This window comes from Sceloporus occidentalis, unplaced genomic scaffold, assembly GCF_023333645.1.
Source record: "Sceloporus occidentalis isolate IW3139 unplaced genomic scaffold, rSceOcc1.0.p SCAF_1, whole genome shotgun sequence".
Classification (NCBI taxonomy): Eukaryota; Metazoa; Chordata; class Lepidosauria; order Squamata; family Phrynosomatidae; genus Sceloporus; species Sceloporus occidentalis.
The window spans coordinates 168,449,979-168,473,975 of NW_028316981.1; the positions used below are offsets into that span (position 1 = coordinate 168,449,979).

The window sequence follows — 23,997 nt, forward strand, 5'->3', positions numbered from 1 at the left end:
ACCAAGCTATATTCTCCCTAGTCCTTTGTTAATACCTCAGCCCTTTTATATACTCAGGCTTCATTGAGCCTTTCTTCAAATTTGCAGCTAATACATAAGTAGTCAACAAAATTGTTTAAAGCAATATAAACAAAGAATGAGGGATGGAGAGTATCTTGCTGGTGTAGAATCTAGACAAAGGCTGGTATCCTGTTAATTGGTCCGAACTAGAGTAGACACATTCAGTGAATTGATGAATGGTGTGTCAACAGTGGGTCAATGGAGCTATTCTAGTCAGGACTAACAATAGGATTTTGTAGAGTAATTTAAGTTTCCTAAGGCTTCAGCCTCTGGTAAGGAAATAAAAATATTTAAATATCAAAAATATCAAAGCTAAGTCTATAAGGAAAGGAAAGAGAATGCAGAAATCTTCCAACAGATTTAGGCTATAGATACATCTGTTCCCTACTTCCCTAAATACCCGAAAGGCACCAGTTCCCATCTGATCTTGGAAGCTAAGCAGGGTCAGCCCTGGTTAGTACTTGGATAGGAGACTACCAATGAATACCAAGTGCTGTAGGCTATATTTCAGAGGAAGCAACTGGCAAAACCACCTCTGAAGATTCCTTGCTTAAGAAAATCCTATGAAATTCATGAGGTCACCATAAATCGACAGGAGACTTGAAAGCACACCCACATACAGGTAACTTGATTAACATTATAAACAATTAGTTTCTTCAGATATGTACCACTCCAATGCACACATTTCTTGTCCCAAATATACATTAATCCATTTTAAATTGTTGACAAAGCCTGGGAATTATTAAGCTTAAAAGCAACTCATTACTCATTAATTTTTATGAATTGTGTGTCGCCTGTCACATATTAATACTGAACAACAGAAGACATTATTAATAAGTTGCTCTCAGCATTATTATTTTTTACTAAAACATCAAGTGTTCAAATGTTTTGATATGAACACTATAACATTACATTTTTTCAGCATAATGAATAATGTGTATTTGCTTGTGTACTATAAGTAGATAGTGTTTACTTACAAAAAGAAGGAAGCACAACAAAAACTAACTGTCTTACTATTAACATGTTTATAGTTTTGTGGGTTTTTCAGGCTATGTGGCCATGTTCTAGAAGTATTTATTCCTGATGTTTCGCCAGCATCTGATGCCAGCCACAGATGTCAGGAATAAACTCTTCTAGAATATGGCCACATAGCCCGAAAACCCCACAAAAAATATGGATGCTGGCCATGAAAGCCTTCGACTTCATATTAACATGTTACTTTTAGCCTCTGATTTCTAGTAAAAGAGAGAACTAGATTTTGGTGTCCTACCAAGTCTGAACTTTTTGCTGGTCATTATGTGTGTGTGTATTTGAGATGAGACTAAAATCTCTGCATTAAAAACCAACATTGCATCAAGTATTCAGAGCGACAGCCTGTTCTAGACATGGTATAATATCTAGAGGGGGACCCACATCTCAAAAGACATGAGTCTTAGAGAAACATAAAGAGAAAATAAAAAAAAATAAAGTATGCATTTTAAATTATGAATACAGTGCACCCTTGCCTTACACAGGGGATCCATTCCGGACTCCACCATGTAAGGCAAGTTCCGCGTGTGCTTGAGCCCCATTGAAACTAATTTTTGCATGCGGCACAGCACCATTTCCTCTTTGTCGTGTATGATGTGGGCGCACTGTACTAGGGATTGATTGTTTTAATATTTAAGAGGGGATATGATAACCCTGTTTAGGTTTTTGAAGGGGTGTCAAACTGAAGATGGAATAAGTTTATTTTCTGCTGCTCCAGAGAATAGGGCCCAGAACACTGAATGCAAGCTACAGGAAAAGAGATTCCATCTCAATATTAGGAAGAACTTCCTGATAGTAAAAGCTGTTCGACAGTGGAATACACTTCCTTGGAGTGTAGTGGAGTCTCCTTCTTTGGAGGTTTTTAACCATGGGCTGGATGGCCATTTGTTGGGGGTGTTTTGATGGTGCGTTCTTGCATGGCAGGGGTTTGGACTGGATGGCCCTTGAGGTATCTTTCAACTCTATGATTCTATGAATATACTGTATATACTCAACTATAAGTCGACCTCATGTATAAGTCGAGATCAGGTTTTGGGGCCAAAATTATGGATTTATTTTATATGTTCTTTTATACTGATGTTATGTGTTTTAACTGATGCTATGTGGTTTTCATTCATGTATGTTGTATTTTAATCTGTTGCTGTTCCCCACCTTAATCCATGGGGAGATGTGGGTAAGAAAATATTATTATAGTTGTTGTTTTATATAAATAGTAAACAGTAAACAGCCCTTTCATTTTGGAATGGAGCTGACATCCAAACTCCACAACTGTTGTTTCTATTCTGCACCTCCATCCCATTTCTTTAGTTCTTTCCCAACTAGCATCAACACACACTCCAAGAATGTGCTAATAATAGGAAAATATATGTAAAGCTAATGTTCAGTTTTCAGTGTGTTTTCATAGCTCAGCCTCTCAGTCACATAAGAACTTGAGAAACCTGAAAGCTTGCACCTTCTTATTTTTAATTTAAAAATTGGCCCCATCTGAAATACCATAATGTTTACTCTGAGCCCAACATCATTTACCGACACCAGCACAAGAGAAAATGCATGAAAAAGGTGAACTACACAGAGAAGCCTCAAGTCGCTTCTTCCTTCTGGCTTTTTTGAGTGCCCTCCTAGACCATGTAGCTTCAGTATTCCATTTTTCCCTGTTGGGGGAAGGAGCACCATAATGCACTGCAGTAAATTTTTGTGAAAAAAAGAGATACATTACCAGTATCCAAGTCATTTGGTATGCTCGGCTGATATAATTCCCACGAGTTCTGAAACAGCGACATGGAGCTACCTGTAATCTAAAAAATAAAAATAAAAAAATTAACGTGCAGCAGTTGTCAGGTGAGTTTGATAATCTCCAAATCTGTTTTCAACTTGGGATTTACACTAGCTTTTAACTCCAGTCCATTGACGTAAGCAACATACATTAAAAAGGTGTGGCATTCTGCAAAATAAGACACCACACCCAAAAGGGATTCACAAAACACATGGTGTCAGCTCTGCAGAAGACAAGGCTAAGCATTACAAAGGAAAGCTAGATAACCTATGAGAATTCTCAAGAATCCATTGCACTCAAGATCCACATGATTGGCCCCTGATAGCAAAAGAAGTGTGTAATGCCCATGGCTGCATTAGCCAGGTCATTCATTTTCAGGTATAAACAGTAATGAGGTGGTCTCCTCTAGGTTTACTTACAGAAGTAAAAGCCATTACATTGTCAACAAATTTATCTATATCCAGTACTTTAAAAAGTTGTCATCTAGGTACCTGAACAATTGTTCAAGTTTATGAATTTGTATTTTTTTTATTGGTTATACTTTTGCTGACATCCATAGATAGGACAGAACAATTGGCAGTCTTTGGCATATATTGAGAGGTCAGTGTTTTCCAAAAGCATTATACTGAATCCAAATCAACATATACCAATAACAAAGGAATAAATATATCTAAATGATATAATAATGATAATAATACTAATAATAATAATAAATTTTATTTTTATCCCGCTTTTCCACGATGGTCAAAGCGGCATACAGATTAACATTTCAACATAAAAATACATACATATCGATAAAAACAATGTAAAAAATATCACATTAAAAGCTATTACACAGCCAGCTTGGTTGAACTGATCCAAAAACATTGCGAAAATCGTTACACAATAGGGGAGAGGGCATAATATCACATCTCATGGGGGGAAAGCTTGGTGAAAGAAAAAGGTCTTAAGGTTCTTTCTGAAAAGATCCAGGGAGGTGGTGGAACGGAGCTCGTCAGGAAGGTTGTTCCACATTTTTGGGGCCAAGATGGAAAAGGCCCTTTGCGAGGTCACCGCATATTGCGCAGTTGGGACCTTCAGCAGATTCTTCCCGGCTGACCTGAGTGTGCGGGGCGGATTATATGGGGAGAGGCGGTCCTCCAAGTACCCTGGGCCCAACCCATTTAGGGCTTTATAAACAAATACTACAAGGGTTTTCTTCTTTGCAATGTTGCAGTTCCAGATCAATCGACACATATCATGGTGGGATATTTAGGGCAAATTAGGATTATGGATTTCTCTACCACGAAACACAGTGACACCCATGTGGACAGCTTTAAAAGATTTGACAAATCCATGGAAGAAAAGGAAATCAGCATCCAGTAGTCATCATGATGTCTATATGTTTCCTCCAAAAGCAGAGGCAGTGCGAGGGCACATATGCCAGAAAGTACTACTACACTCATTTTCCAGTTGTGGATTTCCCAGAGATATTTGATCGGCTTCCATTGCCAATCAATGCTGAATTAGATAAGCTTTGAATCTGATAAAACAGGGCTTTTCTTATGTTCCTAAGCTCTTCTCTCTTTGTACATATTCTTCAAATGACACATTACAATGCAGATTGCCCCCAACATTTAGAATTATTTGGGGTATGAATTTTATGCAGAGCCCCATTACTCCCAGAAAACTACAGTGCCCTCACCTTTTGGAATGAAGACTTTCTCTTGGTTACTGAGTAATTTGTAAATATAGGGTGTTAACAGTCAGGTCTCACAAAGACCAGTGGCTCGATAAACACCATCAAATATATTTAAATTATCTCCTAAAGCAGCACTTGTGAGAGTTGGTACTTATTAACAGTGAGTCAGAGCTGGTTCACTGGGTAAAAGAAACCTAAAGCTACTGATAATAGACCTCAAAATCTAGATCTGCTATTCCAGGGCTGAGACACTATGCATTAACTGGGTCAGGTAATAGTCTGCCACAGACATTTTTTGCCATTCACATAAATCACATGAACCAATCAAATAAGAACCTTCTAAATCAGTGATTCGAAAAATTTGATCTTCTACTCCCAGCCAACAATCAGGAATTCTGGGAGCTCAAGTCCAAAACATTTGGGAACCATTTCTAGATAGCAGTAGATCTTTCTTAACAATTTGAGATACCGGTACTTTTTTTTAGGAGACTTTGGACATAACCTGAATATTTAAACAATTTCAGGATTTGACAGGAAAGCCCATCCTTGGTAATATCTGGGCAGCGTATATATTAGAAATAAGCTTGAGATGATACTGGAAGACACACTTTGTAAGTGTGGATGTTCTTCTTGTGAACAGTGATTGCACTGGCTTTCTGAAGACTAGTAACTCCCAAGAGACTGCTACAAGCCTGTGGAAGATAGTCTCTTCTTCCCATAAGGACACCTTCTACCAAAATATTAATAGAGAATGTCTGTTTTGGCATCTGCTGGATACTTTAATTTCCTTGTAAATGTTCATTCTGAAAACAGACATTTTCCCTGACAATTTTGCTTCTCTATTCTATGCACAACAGATAGCTCAAAAGATGCTGGGAAGGTTCTCTGATCAAGGTCAAAGTTAATTGTATTTTATAAGGATTGCAAATGATCTAATTAAGTCCCTGTTGCTTTTTTTTCTTGAGGTAACTGAAATCACTCCTGCTGTTAACCATGCAAAATTAAAAAATGATTTCTGAATTTGTTCTTTTATTATTGTTGTCTGTCTATCTTTCTATTGCCATCGTTGTACATGGTGCTTTACAAGAAAAAGAGCAATAAAAAAAGTTCCCTGCCCTAAGGCTAATGGCACACAAGAAAAAGGAAATGCAATGGGAGAGGGGGTTAAGTCCAGTAGGTACTGTCTCTTCTCTTCTCCCTCTGAGGCCAGGGCAGTGGTGGTTGGGATGGAGGGAGGGCTTTTCATCTGTTTCTGGGCCTGGGCATAGTGGAGCCGTGCCTGTCTCTACTTCCTCCAAGACCAGGGCAATGGCATTTGAGATTGAGGGAGGGACTTTGTTCTACATCTGGTTTACACAGAATACAACCCTTGCTTCAAAAGAGACAACAGAGAGAGAGAGATATAGCTGTGTACATAGCCTGTGCAACAGAGTCTCCTTGTGAGGCTGTCTCCCATGCAAAGGTTAACAAAATAGAAGTACTACAAGACTTGAAGGGACAGTGAAGACAGAGCAAATAGCTGCTAGGGACAACTGGCAAAGAGGTAACTGCAAGCCAACATAGCAAAAAAGAGAAACCTTCAGTCCCATAAACAGGCTTCACAAGTCTTCACCTTTCTGCTTTTGATGTTTCTGCCTTCCAAAACTTCCATGCAAAAAACCAACAACAACCTGGCTTTAGAATTCAGTAAAATTTGTATTTAAATGTATTTTGTTATTTTGTGCTTTCAAGTCAACCCCAATTTGTGGCAACCTTATCATGGCAGGATTTGTCCTGCCATAATAATTTGTCCACTGCCTTCCTCTGAGAGAATGTGACTTGTCCAAAGTCAGCCAGTAGGTTTCCATGGCTAAACAGGGATTTGAACCTCGGTTTCTCAGAGTCCTAGCCCAATGCTCAAACCATTGCACCACACTGACTCCCAACACATGTATTTTAATTTAAGTACTCTGTCTTAGTTATACAAACCCAATTAAGATATCCCAGTAAGTTGAGTATGACACATACATAAACACAGGGGACTAAAAAGGCATATGGATTTTCCCAGCACACAATTATGACTATGACGTTGAGCAATGACTAATGCAACTTTCAGATCAAGTCCCCAAGACTGAAGTAGGTACTTTGGCTTTATCAGACTTAATTGTCCCCTTGGGAAATGGGCCACAGTATGATGCTGTAATAGTCACCATTCATTTTTCACTTGCTGGCTAAATAAATACATGCTTGAGGTAGCAATTCTATGAAGATTATGACATAATAGGCAGGAACCAGATTTTCCCCCTCCAAGACAGGTTAGTTCATTTGTTTTTTTTAAATGGAATGGGCATTTATTGTTTCAAATGCTTCATTTAAAATGGGATTTGTAAAACTATGATATGCCAAGACATTCTTTCAAAATATACTGGACACAACCAGCAGACCATCATTTCTGAATCGTCAAAGGAAAATGTTAGGGTTGTTGCCCATTTATTTCTTTATTAGGTGTCACCTTAATTTTTCTATCCATTGACTAGAGAAGTTATTTTCTACCACAAGAAGTTCACCTTTCCTTTACTAGGTTTACTTTGCAGCATCAAGTACAATTGCTATATAGCACCATGATCCCACTTTAACTGCCATGGAAACATTCTATGGAATCCTGGGACCTGATGTGTGCATTCAAGTAATTTCTGATTCATGGTGACCCTCAGGTGAACCATTATTGGCAAAATTTATTCAGAGGAGCTTGGCCATTGCCATCCTCTGAGGCTAAAAATGTGTGACTTGTCCAAAGTCACCCAGTTGGTTTAACTCCTCTGATGCGTTGGACCAATCTGCAAACCCCAGGATTTCGTAAGAAGCAACTATGGATGCTAAAGTGTAACTCTAGAGCTGTAACTGTGAAGGGTTAAAGGGCCCCTAGAATAATTAAATCAGGATATTTCAGTATCGATTAAATCTATCAGATTTAGCATATCAGATATACCTTTGTGTATGGAAATCCCAACATTTGGTCCTTTCCTAATACCAACAACACATCTTTAGAGTAATTTAGAGTCAAAGGCAAATAATTATCCAATGTATTTCTACTGAAGAGAAAGTACACAACTGTCAGTTTTACTAGTGAAAAGGGGAGTGAGAAGAAAGAAGATCAGGGAGGCTATGGGCTAAATCTAGTTCTAGTTCTACTTAAAGCAGACCACCTGAAATAAACAGGGCTTCTTATTTACAACTATCTTAAAGATAGCCACCCATTATCTTCTTTGTATCCCAGCAGACATTGCTAGATGTAATCTGATACCTGCACATGTACCACTCTACATTTTCCATTTTAGGATGCAAATCTTACAACTAAACCAGACAGACACAGTTTTGGACTTTCATACTTCTCCTCCACCCAGAGTGACCAAATGTCCTAACTGCAAATGAGGAAAAAGGCATTGCAAAATGGAGGAGATTCAAGAAAAATGTAAGACATTACAAACTAAAAGGCAAAACCTCTTAAAATTAATGTAAATCCATGCTTCTTAGGCACGCTCAAAATGGAGGGCATTTTGGAATTCCTCCTAGACAGAAGGTTGAAATATAGGATGTGTCCTGGAAAAAAATGACCCATGGTCACCATGCCCCACCCCATCTCCCACCACATTTTTTAAAAATGAAACTATCTAGCTTGAGGGAGAATTTTGGAGTATGTAAAAGCTTCCAAAGATATTGTTTATCTAGGGATTTTGTTTTGTACCTATGGATGAACATGGCTATTTTCATGTTTGTGTTGAGGCCCAATAATTTCAGAAGGTCTACACTAAGTAGGACTAAAAATGGATTTAGCCTTATATTCTGGAACACTTACTGCCTTGTGATATTATGCAAGCTGCCTCTGCAAGATATGTATCTCAGGCCCTATAGCTTTTTAAAAAATTCCTCTTCTTACAATTGCCAGTTTGTTCATTCATACTCTCACCAATGCAATGAGGATACCAGGAGAACTAAAGACGTGAAAATAATACATTAAAGTAAAAACTATAGGGCATAAGACTGTACTGAGTAAACAGGAAAACATATTTCATTCTTCTAAATGTGGTGACAATACAATCAAAATGTACAACTATAGTAACCAATAAAAATGAACATAGAAAACTACAATTTGAGGCATTTCTTTTAGACTTCACAACAGGGGAGCAACATGTCAAGCCAGGCCAAAGGCTGCCATATCAATAAAATAAAATAAATTATACTTTACTGAAACATTATGAAGTAAAGGAACAACTGGGCCTCTCAAGAGATACTGCCCTTCATGCCAACCACACAATCCTTGAAAAGCTAAGGGAAACTTAGATCAAGTTCCCCAGTGATGACTACACATTTTGCATTGTCAGGTTCCTTTGGGTGAATGTTGTACTTCAGCAACCTAGTGTCAATCTGTTTACGGCATTAACCAGCACTCTGACTTTGAACTGGGCCCAAAAACAAATAGGCAGCCAGTAGAAATTATCAGACCAGTATATTCTGAAAAACAAATTGACACAGGAGATAACGTATTATGGGATTTGGAGCCACAAGATGTAGTGATGGTCATCAACTTGCATGATTTTAAAAGGGGATTTGTCTTATTGTCCACTGATTCATCTATCAGTGGTTACTAGTTATGATAGCTATATATACTGTATTACCTCCAGTACCAGAGGTAACACCTATTGTTGGGGAATGTGAACAGGACATGTCCTAGTTTGCTCATGTTCTAGTTTTGGAGTTTCTGTAGGTTTCTGTTTCAGAATAGAATGACAAACTAAATAAATCTGGTCTGGTTCACAAAAGCTCTGTTTACAACAACAGCATTTTGCTCCAGCTGAGGTTTCCAGACACTTTGCTAAGGCAGCCCTATAGGAACTAAGATTTTGCAAATTACTAAACCAGAATTCTGGAGAATTTTGGATTATTGTCCCTGAGCAGCACTCTGGCCTTACAATGAAAACCTTTTAGAGATACTCAAGACCTTTCTTACATGGATCTCTTAAGTGGTGTCAAAGAAAAGGGAAATGTCTTGCCATCAACTGTGAAATCTCATAATAAAAATCTCAGATACTCAATAATCCCAGTATATCAGTCTCCTGACACCATTCCTTTGATACTTTTGACTTACTTTGGGTAAGGCTCCTGATCAAAGTATATTCAAGACCTTACAATGCTTGCAAGCAATCATGGGCATATGTAACTAATAAGTGACCAAATTTCCATATTATACATGCATGGAACATTGCTACTAAAATTTCCAAGTGGGAAATGTAAAATCCATAGCAGATCCTAGTGACAATTCTTGCCATAAATATCTTCCAGCTGTTGCTCTGAAAGGATACCACATTTGGATAAGACTCCTGATCAAGACTTTGTAGGGCAGATATATTTTTCAGTAAGCAGGTTATACGCAGAAAAGAACTATGAAGAAAAATGCAAAGCTTCCCTAGTTCTGCTTGCAGAAAACTAAACATTACTATCCACCAGGAATTCAACTGTTTCTACAATCCACTGTTTACTACTGCAATCCATTCCATGATTTTGGGTGGTTATTGCAACCATGATGTAAATACAGAAAAAAATCTCCATGGCAAATTGTGAGAAGTACTGATAAATAATCCTGAACTGTAGCAATGTTTTGGTTGCTGAAAGACAGAGAGGAAACATTATTTGTCACTCCCCTGTACTGCATGTATAGTAAAACATGTTAAAATTATATTATTATTTTTTAAATTATATTACATTTTTAAAGTCACTTTTTAAAATAAGCAAAGACCACATTGTACAGATTTGACCATCTACATAGGAGCCTCAAACAGGACGGAGCCAGCCTGAAATGTCTTGGGAGAGAACTCCACAACTGAGGTGCCATTACAGAGAAAGCCCTGTCTCATGTACTCACCAAGGTAAAACACACAGTGGGGACTCTGCTGACAATTTGAAAATTTAGGCAGGTCTATATAGGAAACTCATTATTACTGATCTTCTAGACCTTGCCAGATTTGCACAAGATTTTTAAAAACCATTCAGACAGTATTATTCAGGGTCAAATTTTAAATTATGAATAATTCCTGACAAACATCTTGGGGCCTATGATCCCATCTCTTCAAATCTAGGCAAACAACAGGCAATCGAGATCCAGATTGCAGCACCAATTGTAAAAGCAAAGATAACGGAGTGGTGATTTTTAATGGAATAACAACATCATGGTGAAATCCACCTCACACAAGAATCTATGGCTGCAATTAATAAAATGGAAAGAGATGAGGATCCAGTCATGGATCTCACCCCATCTGATCCTCAATAGCAAGGAGAATGATTAAATCTAGAACCCTATACTCACTATCTAGCAGTGCTTGCTTTGCATAGAAGAGACAACACAGCCACACAAGAATGCAGAAAAAGCCGTTTAGTTTTAAAGCAACATTCCAGCAGTAACCATAAAACAAGAAAATGTGTTGGTCTGCTAAGGGCAAGCATCAACATACTGAGGAAGATTTAGCTGCAACAGGTGTACAGTTTCATACAACACAGTTTTGTTTTGTGGTTTTCAGCAGTTTCACAATTTATTGTTTTTCTAACCTATCTATTTTGAACTTTTTTTAAAAAAAAAAAGTCATCCACTCTGGACTTTATTGTATTCCTGTTTTTTGCTACTTCTATGTCCTTTCTTCTCTCTATCTCTAAAACTAACTAGGTAATTTGGCCTATGCAGCTCCAAAAAAACAAAGTACTTTCAGCAAGTCTGATTTTCTGTACAGTTCTGCAACTTGTTTGAGAATACCGAGCAGCGACTCTCAATCATGTCTTTCTTGACACATGCCTCAATTCAAGCACCACTGTCAGTATAATGTTTTCATCAATTTCTTCTAACTGGAATATCAAGCTGACATATTAAGGAGGAAAACTAAAAACTGAAGGCTTGTTGAGGAGTGATCACTTTCCTGCTGCTCTCCTCTTTGACATAAGGCAATGTACTCTGAGGTGGGAGGGACAGTGAAAGAAACTGTAAGAAACTGCAAGAGGTAAGCGAATGAGGTAGCGTTAATATCATGAAGAGGAATGTTTCTTCAAGTTGAGCTTTAAAACATGACAGCTTTAAAAACTTAAGAACACAAAGATTTAAAACAAACTTGGGAACACTACTTTCCTGGACTACAACACTCCAAATCCTTTTGGTGACATGTTATGGAAGATGCAGTCCATAGATTACTGTACCAAAATCTGGATCTAAAAATGCCCAAAAGTGGGGGGCAGGGAGACAGAAGACAAGGGAATATACTCATCACCATCCAAGTGCCTCTGAGAATCACACAAATGTCTTCCTATGCAGTTTATATTAGCTATCGTGTGGATTCTTTCGACTAGGAAACATTTGTTTTCTCAATGCTATATTGCAGGCTGATCTCCGGGAAAAATGCAGAGATGCCCTGTGAGAAGTGGCCTTTCATGGCTTAAAAAAAGCAACGTAATGTTACATGTCCCTGTTTTTAACGGCTTCACTTCTAATAATTTGTTGATGTATACCAATGTCCAGAATAGATCTTCAATGGGAAACAAATAATTCAAGCGATCACCAGCACCCAGTGTTCATAATTCCTCTGATAGGAGCCCAGAGGGGGTACTCTTTTCTTCTCAATTTGAAAATAGGTTTCATAGGAGAATCTGGTTGATAAGGAGTATGAGTAAAACTCTAATTCCTGTTTGTTTCCTACATGTATGTTGCTGGACACCAATTAAGAGTATTTTTTTTTCTTCAAAACAAAAACTTTCAAATATGTAGTGTGAATATGATGTAAAAGCATCTTGTCTTGGCCAGTCTCAGGCATATACTCTACACCTTTAGAATAAAATTCACTTTACTTTTTTTCCCTAATATGCACTGGATTTGTTGGATATCACAGTAAGTATACTTGCTAAAGATTATGTTTATTTTATTTGCTTTGTTTGTTCAGCAAGACTTTATTTGTTTGGCCATATGTCTGCAAACACGTCTCCTCTTAGGAATACTACTTTCCTTAAGGCAGAGATGGTTCTTCTACTGTTCTAATTTGGAATAGATTATTTCCGGATATCCATCATAGTCACATTACAGGCTTCTGTGAATCCAGTGTGAAGTCAGCATGTGAGGTGTCAAATTTAACACTGAAGGAGGGAACTATTTATTCACCCCTTTAAATCTATCTTCTTAAGGAGTTCCCAATTACAAGTTCCTAACAGTGCAATTCTAGAGGCATGTCTACTCAGAAGTAAACCCTGCTGAATTTAATATGAGTCCCAAGTAAGTGTATATAGTAAAGATGAGCAACTTGTGGCCCTCCATATATTGGGTGTCAGCACCCATCAGTCCTAACCAGCCGTAAGCAGCAGAGTCAATCATGAGGGATGACAGGAACTGCAGTGGAGTACAATCTGGATAGCTACAAAGACCCCACTACCTAGATCAGTAGTTCCCAATGTTTGGTCCTCCAGATGTTTTGAAATTCAGCTCCCATAAATCTTGACTGTTGGCCAAGTTGACTGAGGCTTCTGAAATCTGAAGTCCAAAACAAATGGAAGACCAAAGGTTGGGAACCCAGAGTATAACATTGCAACCTGAACAGTACTTTCATACTGGCATCCGTACTCAGTATGGGTTCCATTACATCTGTCTTATATATTCACAGTCTGAAATACTATGCTTTGCATTACAGAGTTATGAGGATGATGGGTGCAGACACATGCTGCTGAGAACAGCTTCTGCTTTCAGTCCTAACAGGTTAAAAAATATAAATGTTCTGATCAACTTCACGAGAAAGATCGTAAAGCTGTTATCTCAAAAACACATGCAGAAATTTCAACAGCTTACATACCTGACCCCAGTGTTTAAAAAATAAATATGTAGTAACTCACAACATTTGTAGTTGGGTAGGCTTAGAAATATTTTCTTGCTATACAAGCTCCTCTGTATATTAAATTGTGTTATGAAATCTGTTAAAGAACTAAAGAAATCCCACATAATTGTATGTGTATGCTGTGAATTTTAAGTAAGAAGATTCAAGAAAGTTATTTATAAGAAACAACAGCTGAGGTCCTACATTGTATTATAACTTTAAAAAAATACAGCTATGCTGCAGAAATGCAACAAAAAACTCTTAGTGAATTATGAAGATATGAAACTGGACAATAGTAATTGTGCTCCAATGCACATCGGGCACTTCTGCTGTGCTCTGGCACTTCCTATCCATCGCGGAGTGCTCTGATGGTACCTACTGTGTACTGGGTCATTGCACATCAGTCACTCCTTGGCTACAATTGCACAACAGATGCCTAAATACTGCAATGCCATAGTAGCCTCTCAGTGAATATTGCAAAACCACTCAGTTCTCCTTTCTGCACATGTAAGGCAATTTATGAAGACATATGTCCCAAACAGAAATGCCAGCCAATATCCTTCTGATAGTCTAGCAGCACGTAGAGCTCATTCATTTTTTCTTTAATAAATGTACATACTCTCTGCCCTGATAATTTGAAGCAACTTAAAACCAAACCATCATAAAAGAAATAAATTTATTGCACTGAGGGCCCTTATAATGTTGGCTTGTGTTTTGCTAAACACCATATGGTTTTTTATTTTGCAACTACCTCATAGGAATCATTCATAAGACTTCCAAATAATGCTCACTTGTTCTGCTTTTTAAAAAAAACAAAGTAATCAGTCACCACTATTTCTTGTGACATCAAATCCATGGGTTAAATGAAAAACAGGAATGTATGGAAGTGTAGCTTTTTGTTCCTCTTATTAACTCACCAGAAAAAAAAACATGGTGCATTACACTGCATGTAAGCAATCCCAATGCATTACCTCATTATCTCTGTACTTCCTATCACAACCCTATAAAGTAGACTAGTAGTGCTGTTGTTAACTGTCCTTGAGTCAGCCTCAAATCATGGTGACACTCTAAGATACCTCCAAGCCACCCTGCCCTTAACTTCCCTGCTTAGTTCATCCAGGTTCATGACCATGGCCTTCTTGATTGAGTCTATCCATATGGGATGTGGTCTTCTTGTCTTTCTACTTACCCTCCACCTTTCCTAGCATTATTGTCTTTTCTGGTGAGTCATATCTTCTCGTGATGTGGCTGAAATATGACAACCTCAATTTAGTCATCTTGGCTTACAGAGAGACTTGAAGGTTGATCTGCTCTCAGACCCACTTGTTTGTCTTTCTAGTCATCCATGGTATACTTAGCCTCATCTCCAGCACCACATTTCAAATAAGTTTTTTTTTCCTATCAGCTTTCTTCCAGCTCTCACATCTGTACATGGTGATGGCAAATAAGATTGATTTGGATGAGCCTAGCTTTGATATTCAGCTTGATATCTTTGCACTTTAACATATCATCTAGTTCTTTCATAGCTGTCTTTTCCAATCCTAGTCTACTTCGGATTTCTTCACTGCAATCCCCATTCTAATCATTGATCCAAGGTATGGGAAATCTTTAACTATTTGTTGTCATTAAGACTGAATTCCTGTAGCTCCTCCATGGTGATTAGTGTTGTTTTCTTAATGTTCAACAGCAAGCCTGCCTTGGCATTTTCCTCTCTTTCTTGACTGCTTCAAGTCTTTGATGTTTTCTCCTAGCAGTATGGTGTCATCTGTATATCTGTTGATATTCCTTCCTCCAATCTTCAATTCTCCATCCTCCGTATCTAGATCTGCACTGTGTATGGTATTGCTGCATACAAGTTGAATGGATAGGGTGATAGAATGCAGCCTTGTCTGACCCGCTTTCTGTTTGGAGTACATCAGGACAAAAAAGTGAAATGGTACACCCGTTTCTTTAATATCACTCCATAGTTTTTTGTGATCTATGCAGTCAAAGGCTGCACAGTGTTTGTCAGCTCATATTATAGGTGGCACTAAGGAAGCAAGGGGAAATGGCTTGTCAAAGGCTGCCTTGGCAGGTTCATGGCTGAAGTAATATCTGGTAATTGGAGACTTCCTAAAATCACAGCATTCTAAACAATGCAATATAAGCTGTCATCTGGAACAGCAGTACTCAAAATGGTGATCCATTTGCTAGTGCTGGACCCTGACAAGTTTCCACATAAGAAACAGTTGTAGTCAATGGGTTCAAACAGAGTACTTGTCCTTGACACGAGGGGAGAGACAGAATGTTGGTCTCCCACATCAGATAACCTGAGACACATTGCTTTAGATCCCTAGTGAGTCATAGATTAAGGGAAGGTGTGTGGAATCTCCCTCTGCTACTGTGGTCTGTGTAACTATCTTCCCACCTACCCTTGCACAGCTGTCTACTTGTGGCCTCTTGTTTACTGCCTAGCTAGAACTACAGAGGACAGTATAACAGGTCTTTTCACCTGGCATTTGACCAACAAATCAAAAATATTATAGGGTGATATCTGTACCAGTTCACTCCACCATGAAAGATCATGCTATTTGTTTCACTTGGCTTTAGGGCCTAGAACAACTGATGGACTCTGCCACCTTGCTGTTTACTTCAACACTCTTGAAGCACTCTTTGATGCTAGAATGATTATATAAGGGTATGACTTGCATTGTGACAAAGGTCAGGTAGATAACTAGTACCTTGTGTTGAACCTCTGAGAAACATGAATGTGTTTGCTCAAGGCAAGAACTTCTGAAGTCTTTCTCTACACATGTGCATGTGCTCATCCCTTTTCTAATTAAATTGTGATTTCTCAGTTGCTTTTACTAGTCGGGGATGCTTTGACTGAGAGTTCCTGCATGGCAGGGGGTTGGACTGGATTGCCTTTGCGGTCTCTTCCAACTCTATGATTCTATTAGTGATTTTTGGGTCACAACTGATGACAAGTTCCAAGTGGCAAGCGTATTCACATCCCCCCCCCGAAATGTGACAGCAATATTCCCTAGGTCAGGAGTCGGCAACCCCCGGCCCGCGGGCCACATGTGGCCCGCCAAGGCCAGGGGACCGGCCCGTGGCCGGTGCTGCCGCCGCGGCGGCAATCGGCGGCAGCACCAGGCCCTTGGGGGGCGCCAGCCTCCTCCCTCTCGCGCGAGAAGCCAAAGGCGCCGCTCGCTCGCACGAGCGGGTGGAGCCTTTGGGGGGGGCCGCTGGCGTCTTCCTTCTTGCGCGAGCCACTGCTCGCGCGAGAGGCCAAAGGCGCCGGTCTCTTGCGCGAGCGGGTGGAGCCTTTGGGGGGGGCCGCTGGCCTCTTCCTTCTTGCGCAAGCCGCTGCTCGCGCGAGAGGCCAAAGGCGCCGGTCTCTCGCGCGAGCGGGCAGGACCTTTGGGGGGGCCGCTGGCCTCTTCCCTCTTGCACGAGCCACTGCTTGCGCGCGAGGCCAAAGGTCTCGCGCGCGAGCGGGCAGGACCTTTGGGGGGGCGCCGGCCTCCTCCCTCTCGCGCGAGAAGCCAAAGGCGCCGCTCGCTCGCACGAGCGGGTGGAGCCTTTGGGGGGGGCCGCTGGCGTCTTCCTTCTTGCGCGAGCCACTGCTCGCGCGAGAGGCCAAGGGCGCCGGTCTCTTGCGCGAGCGGGTGGAGCCTTTGGGGGGGGCCGCTGGCCTCTTCCTTCTTGCGCGAGCCGCTGCTCGCGCGAGAGGCCAAAGGCGCCGGTCTCTCGCGCGAGCGGGCAGGACCTTTGGGGGGGCCGCTGGCCTCTTCCCTCTTGCACGAGCCACTGCTTGCGCGCGAGGCCAAAGGTCTCGCGCGCGAGCGGGCAGGACCTTTGGGGGGGCGCCGGCCTCCTCCCTGTCGCGCGAGAGGCCAAAGGTCTCTCACACGAGCGGGTGGGGCCTTTGGGGAGCCGCTGGCCTCCTCCTTCCTGGACCTCTGCCTCCAGCAGGTGAGGGAAGTGAGGATAGGAAGGAAGGAAGGAGAGAGAGTGGAAGGGAGAGAAAGAAAGGGAGAAAGATAGGGAAAGAAGAAGAGATGGAAGGAAGGAGAGTGGAAAGGGGGGAAGGAAAGAAAGAGGTGTGGAGGGGGAGAAGGGAGAATGAGAATGGAAGGGTGGGAGGAAAAGGAAGAGAGAGACGGATGGAAGGAAAGAAAAGAAGGAAGAGAGGTGGAGGGAGGGAGAGAAAGGGAAAGGAGAGAATGAGAAAGGGAGGGGGAAGGAAAAGGAAGAGAGAGATGGGTGGAAAGAAGGAAAGAGATGAAAAGAAGGAGTGGAAGGGAAAGAAAGAAAGAAAGAAAGAAAGAAAGAAAGAAAGAGCTGTGTGGAGGTAGAGATGAAGAGAAGAGAACCAGGAAGAAAGAAGAAAGGAAGGGGGAAATGAAGGCGAGAAGGATTGAAAGATGTGTGGAGGGAGAGATGGGGAAGGGAGGGAGGAAGACAGACATGAGGGAAAGGGGGATGTGAAGGGAGACATAGGGCAGGAAGGAAGGAGAAAGAGAAGGGGAGATGGGAAGGAAGAAGGGATGGACCTCTGCCTCCAGCAGGAAGGGAAAGAAGGAAGGAAGGAAAGAGGTGTGGAGAGAGAGATGGGGGGAAGGGAAGGGAGCTAGGAAGACAGGAGGGAAGGAAGAAGGAAAGAGGAAGAGAAAGGGAGAGGGAAATAAAGGAAGAGGTGGAATGGAGGGAAGGAAGAAAGGGGAAATAAAGGAAGAAAGATGAATGGAAGGAAAGAAAGAAAGAGTAAAAGGGAGAGTGAGAGGGGGGAAGAAAGGAAATGGAGAAAGAAAGGCATGGAAGGGTAGTAAGAAGGTGAAAGGGAAATAGAAAGGGAAGAATAAGGAAAAGGGAGGAAGAGAGAGACGGATGGAAGGAAAAAGAGTGGGAGTGAGGGAAGGAAGTGGGAGAATGAGAAAAGAAGATGGAAGAAGGAAAAGGGAGGAAGAAAAGAGAATGAATGTGAGATGGGGGGTGGCAGGTCTGGCAAAGAGGGCCAGGCCTCTAGTGCTGGTGCCCGCCGTTGGCTTTTTTGCGGGCCCCTGACAGGGCCTGGGGCTCGTCAGGGGCCCGGAAAGAGGGCGAGGCCTCCAGCACTGGCCCCGCCCCTGGAGGGTGGAAGCTCCACCCCCAGTGTGTGGCACCGCCCCCGGAGGGTGGAAGCTCCACCCCCAGTGTGTGGCACCGCCCCCGGAGGGTGGAAGCTCCACCACCCCCCGGCTTCGCCCCCCCAGTTGTCTGAGGGACAGAAACCCGGCCCCCGGCTCAAAAAGGTTGCCTACCCCTGCTCTAGGTGACCAAAATCATAGGGATAACTGTCTGGAGTTAGGAGGATGCCATGTGTCACAAGGCAAATACTGATGATGTGGAACAGTCAACATCATGGGACAAGGGTTGGTAAATGTATAAAATGATCAGGAATATGGCTCTAATTACCAGGTTGTAGGTTCAATAAATTGGAACGTGTCTGTTATCCATGATAGAGTACAAGGGACATCCCATTTGGGACCGTGTACATGGTAAATCTAACAAATGCCTCATCTTCTCTACTACTGAAGTGGCTTCCTCTTATAAGCAGAAAGAGCGTTGTAATGGTGTAGGGAGAGGGGAGGCAACAGCACAGAGGTGGTCAGGACCAAGGGGACTGGACATGCCATTACATACCTTGGACTTTCTTCTCTTTAAGGTCCACCCAGCTGGGCAGTGAGAACCACTTAAGACTTGGATCTTCACAAGGTAGAGACAAGATGTGTTTTACCCAAGCACAAATGGAATTAGGAGCCAGCATGGTGTAGTGCAGGGGTAGGCAACCTGCGGCCCGCGGGCCGGATGCGGCCCGGTGAGGCCTTGGGACCGGCCCCAGCCCGGTCCTGCCGCCAGGGCCTTTGGCGTCTCGCGCGAGGGGCATGGTGGGGCAATTGTCTATAGAAGCCTCAGAAACATGCATTTATCTTAACATTTTTTTAAAAAATCAGCAAATTTTTTCACGTGACCTCCATTTTTTATTTAAAAAGTGCCCTCCATTTGAAAATTTTGTCCTACATTTGTCCCGGTTTATTTATTTATTTAATTTTTTAAAAAATTATTTAATTATTTATTTTTTGGCTTCGGCCCCCCAGTTGTCTGAGGGACAGCAATCCGGCCCCCGGCTCAAAAGGGTTGCCTACCCCTGGTGTAGTGGTTTGAGCACTGAACTGTGACTCTGGAGACTAGGGTTCAAATCCATACCCAGCCATGTAAACCCACTGGGTGACCTTGGGCAAGTCACAATCTCTCAGCCACGGAGAATCGCAATGGCAAACCCCCTTTAAAGAAACTTGCCAAGAAAACCCCATGATAGATTTGCCTTAGGGTTGCCATAAGTCGTAAATAACTTGAAGGCACACAGCAGCAGTTACAACAACAAAAATAGATGGAATGGCTGGAGCAGCAGAAAGCTCAAGAGATAGGACTGAAGCTAACTATATCAAGAGGTGAAGTGGAAACCACCGGCAGCAAAAGCTATTCTTATAGCAATTAATTCCCATGGTGGTTATTGATTCAAACATTGGCTTTTAGGAAAATGAGGTAAACAGTTACTTTCATGGGAAAGGGGCTGTAAGAATCAACTCCAGGGAAAGTGATGGAGAGAAGTAAGTACAGTATGTGGAGACATATTTCAACCATATACCACTTATAGAGCATGGAACCAACTAGTTACTTGTTATCACAGGTTTGAAAAGTTGCTTTGATTACAACCCTTCTCTCATGCAGGATGATAGAAGTTTTAGTTCAAAAAAGGAATTTTCCCAAGTTCAGCTTATAATTAATTCCTTTCCGCAAGAACTAAGCTATAACATCATTGCAAAATGTGTGTAACCTACCATAATACATTTTGTGATTTAAGCATAACTTTTAATTATTTATAGTTAGAGGTATAGCCTCAAAAACTGACTAAGACTATCACATCATTCAAGTGCAGACTCATGATTCCGCTTTGTGCATTGGTCTAGGTCAGGGGTAGGCAACCTTTTTGAGCCGGGGGCCAGGTTGCTGTCCCTCAGACAACTGGGGGGCCGAAGCCGGGGGTGGAGCTTCCACCCTCCGGGGGGGCGGAGCCGCATGCCAGGGGTGGGGCATCCACCCTCCAGGGGCGGAGCCACATAACAGGGGTGGAGCGTCCACCCCCGGGGCGGAGCCGCATGCTGGGGGTGGGGCTTCCACCCTCCAGGGCAGAGCCACATAACAGGGGTGGAGCTTCCACCCTCCAGGGGCGGAGCTTCCACAGAAGCATCATCATAATCATCACTACCACCACCTCCACTGCTATCATTGTTACAGCAGACCTTTCAGCAATAAATGCACCAAAAATACACAGAAATGCACTTTGGAAAGTCACACTCCTCCTCTTTCTCATTGAGAGGGGATTTTGCACATAGAACACCAAGGGCAAGTGAAAATAATAATAATAATAATAATAATAATAATAATAATAAGTGACAAGCATGGAAACTACTAAAATACAATTCAAAATAAAAGGCAGGAAACATGCACTCTTTCAACCCAGAAAAGCCACAAGGTACTACTGAGAGGGCATTTTGCAAAGAACACCAGGGCAATTAAATAATAATATTAATATTAAAGTTACAAGCATGGAGATTACTAAAATGCAATTCAAAATAAAAGGCAGCAAGCAAAGAAAAGCCAGAAAGTACTACTGGGAGGGCATTTTGCAAAGAACACCCACCTAACCCCCTCCCCCAATGAACCAACCTGTGGCTGCAGCTGCTGCTCTGGCTCCGTTTCTCCCTGGCTTTGCCCTCCTTCTGCTGCCTCCTCCTCCTCCTTTCCCTGCTCTTAGGGAGGAGGAGGGCGGAGGGCGAGGTGGAGCCTGCTGCAGGCCCACTGCAGCCCCTGGAGCCCTGTTGGAGTGCTCTAGGGGCTGCAACGGGCCTGCTACATGGGCGCCGCCGGCGAAATCTCGTGTGACCTTTGCCATCCTGAGGTCTCGCGAGATTTTGGCCGCCATTTTGAAAAACAAAATGGCGCCCGGAGCGGCAAAAAAATGGGGGAAATCGGCGGCAATCGGCGGCAGGAGTGCTCGGGGGCCGCTTGGAAGGCCTTGGCGGGCCGGATCCGGCCCGCGGGCCGCAGGTTGCCTACCCCTGGTCTAGGTGTTGAGGAGATAATATGGCGAACTGGAGGAGAGCATGTTTTCTACTATAGGCTTGTAGTATTTAGTATACCATGTTTTAAAAAGCAACTCTTAACTATTCTGGTTAATTCCGAGAATGAAGAAAGAAAAATTCCTTCTCAGTTTCGACCTATAATGGTTACTAATTATGTGTTGGTGGTGGCTCAGAACAACAAATATTACTAATGTTTAAACTAATGTTCCAAACTATGCCACTTGGTGAAGACCCTCAATAAACACAATGAACAGGAAATGCAGTAATTCTTTTGCAAACTCTGGTTCCCATCCCATACCCCCACATTAATATTCTGGTCAATTAACATGTAGAACATCTTTCCATAGTATATGCTTAGTGTCTATGTCTTCTGTGACCCATACACAAATGAATGAATATTCACATCCCACCTTCACATGAGGCAACAGTCAGTTGGCTAGGACCCAGTCCTGAGTTTTTTAAATGTTAACTCTACTTACCAAGTTTTCCCTTGCTTGTAATACATACTAGTGGAAAGCTATTTATGTAATGCAATGAAGACACATGTCTGCCAGGGTGCAGATCAGTAGCAGCAGTGCAGTTCATGATGAATTTGCCAACTGTGCCAAGTAAAGAGAGCTGCACATTTATGGGGAATACTATGTCCTGCTAAACATATGGGCACAGTTATACACGTACGGCTTTCCATTCTGCCCCATGTTTCAAGATATGGATGGTACAGTCTATTTTTAACTTACTAACTTAGATGACGATGATGCAAATGCGCACAAGCTGATAGATATGCATTACTAATCCAAGAAACATGCTGGGAGCTACATTTCTGTTTCAGGTTAGTAGCAGATAATCAGGTTGCAAATACAGAAATATAAATCTAGATTGATGAGAAAATGAACCTCTTCCATTGAGAAAAGCTGCCATTTCCTCAAACAAAAAGAGAGAGAAAAAGGAGCTGGATGAAACCATCAGTATTTTCTCGCATTTGCTGCAATAGTTAGTTGACTAGATTGTTACTTTGACAAGCAACCTGAATCATTTATGTTATCACTGTGCATATTAAAATGACATTTGTGTATCAAGACAAAAAAGGAACACTTGACAATGCCATATTTTGAACTCCTTTCACACTACTCAATTATAGCAGTTCTAACCACTTTAACTGCTATGGCTACATACTACTTAATTCAGGGATTTACAGTTTGGAGAGGAAATAAAGCTCTCTGAGAACTCTAAATTCCACTCCTGCCAATCCCAGGTTTTCACAGGATGCATCTGGGTAGATAAAGTGGAACAATAGCAACATATTTTTGTATGAAAGAGAATTTAGTTAAACTTGATTTTTAACTAAACCCAACAATCTGCAGAACAGCTGCTCCTGTTCTTCATACCATCCCATTTGTCTCATTACTGTGCTTCAACTCAACCACCCTGCATGTTCCTTCTTTCCTTCCCTCCTCCTATGGCCTGTTCCAGGCCTCTTACATATACCCAATACTATATGTGCCGCTTTTAAAACAGAAAATAAAATGCATCTTGCTTGGGTTTGTATCACAAAGCTTTGATGAAACTGTATCTCACTGGAGTCTAAAATAGTACCTGCTTGATTCATCCAGTAGAGAGTAGGATCAATACCCAGGGCATAGCCATATAAAAGATGCAGTAACATAGCCTGGGCTGGATACTGAAAGGATACATTCTCCTAGAAAGTCACTAGTAGTGAAGTTTTAAAGCACAGGTGGAAAATGCTACTTCCATTCATTAATGGACTATAAATCACAGCATTCCTAGCTAGGACTGATGGAAGTTGTGATTCAAAAACAGCTGGAGAGCCTTTTGCCCAGCTTTGTTTTAAAGTTAAAGACCAGGCACCAGAGGTACCAATTCTATAGCACTTGTGTAACAGAGCCAAAATAAAGCCAAAATAAAGCTGCTTCGGGTCACTTTGGAGGTATGCTGTTTAAATGATGCATGCGCCCTGAGGCCAGATGCCGCACCAAAGCCATGTTCCAGTCCTAAGGACTGGAGCGCAGCTTTGGCACAACTTCTGGCCTCTTAAGATGTGTGTGTCATTTGAACAACATACATCCAAAGTGACTCAAAGCAATTTTATTTTGGCTTGTCTGTACGGGCCCATAGTTCCCAAAGGGAGACCCATTCTTCCTTGCATTCTTTATGTAGATGTCATTATGGATTTCTCTCTTGAAATCTAAAGGAATAATTCTAGTTCCCAAAGAGCTGAAGGAGATTTTTTTAAAAAACAGGATTTGCCCATCTATTTTCAAAATAAAAACCTGTGCACCATTAATTTGTATTTTCCAGCTCATTATGCTGACATTAAACAAGACTGACTCTAGCCATTAAAGCAAGTGACCTGTGTAAATGTTTCAGAGGCTCAATTTTAAAAAAAACAACCCC

General features: G+C 41.6%; 1 protein-coding gene across 2 annotated transcripts in view; it reads right to left on the bottom strand.

Annotated features, from left to right (window-relative positions):
• Positions 1-23,997, bottom strand: part of LOC149322691 (vitamin D3 receptor-like) — a 103,556-nt gene that overhangs the window by 57,147 nt on the left and 22,412 nt on the right. For both annotated transcript variants that reach the window (XM_089481646.1, XM_089481653.1), the window contains exon 3: positions 2,807-2,885. In XM_089481646.1, coding sequence (XP_089337772.1) covers positions 2,807-2,870 — 64 coding nt within the window. In that variant the 5' untranslated portion in view covers positions 2,871-2,885. The remainder of the gene's footprint in view (positions 1-2,806; positions 2,886-23,997) is intronic.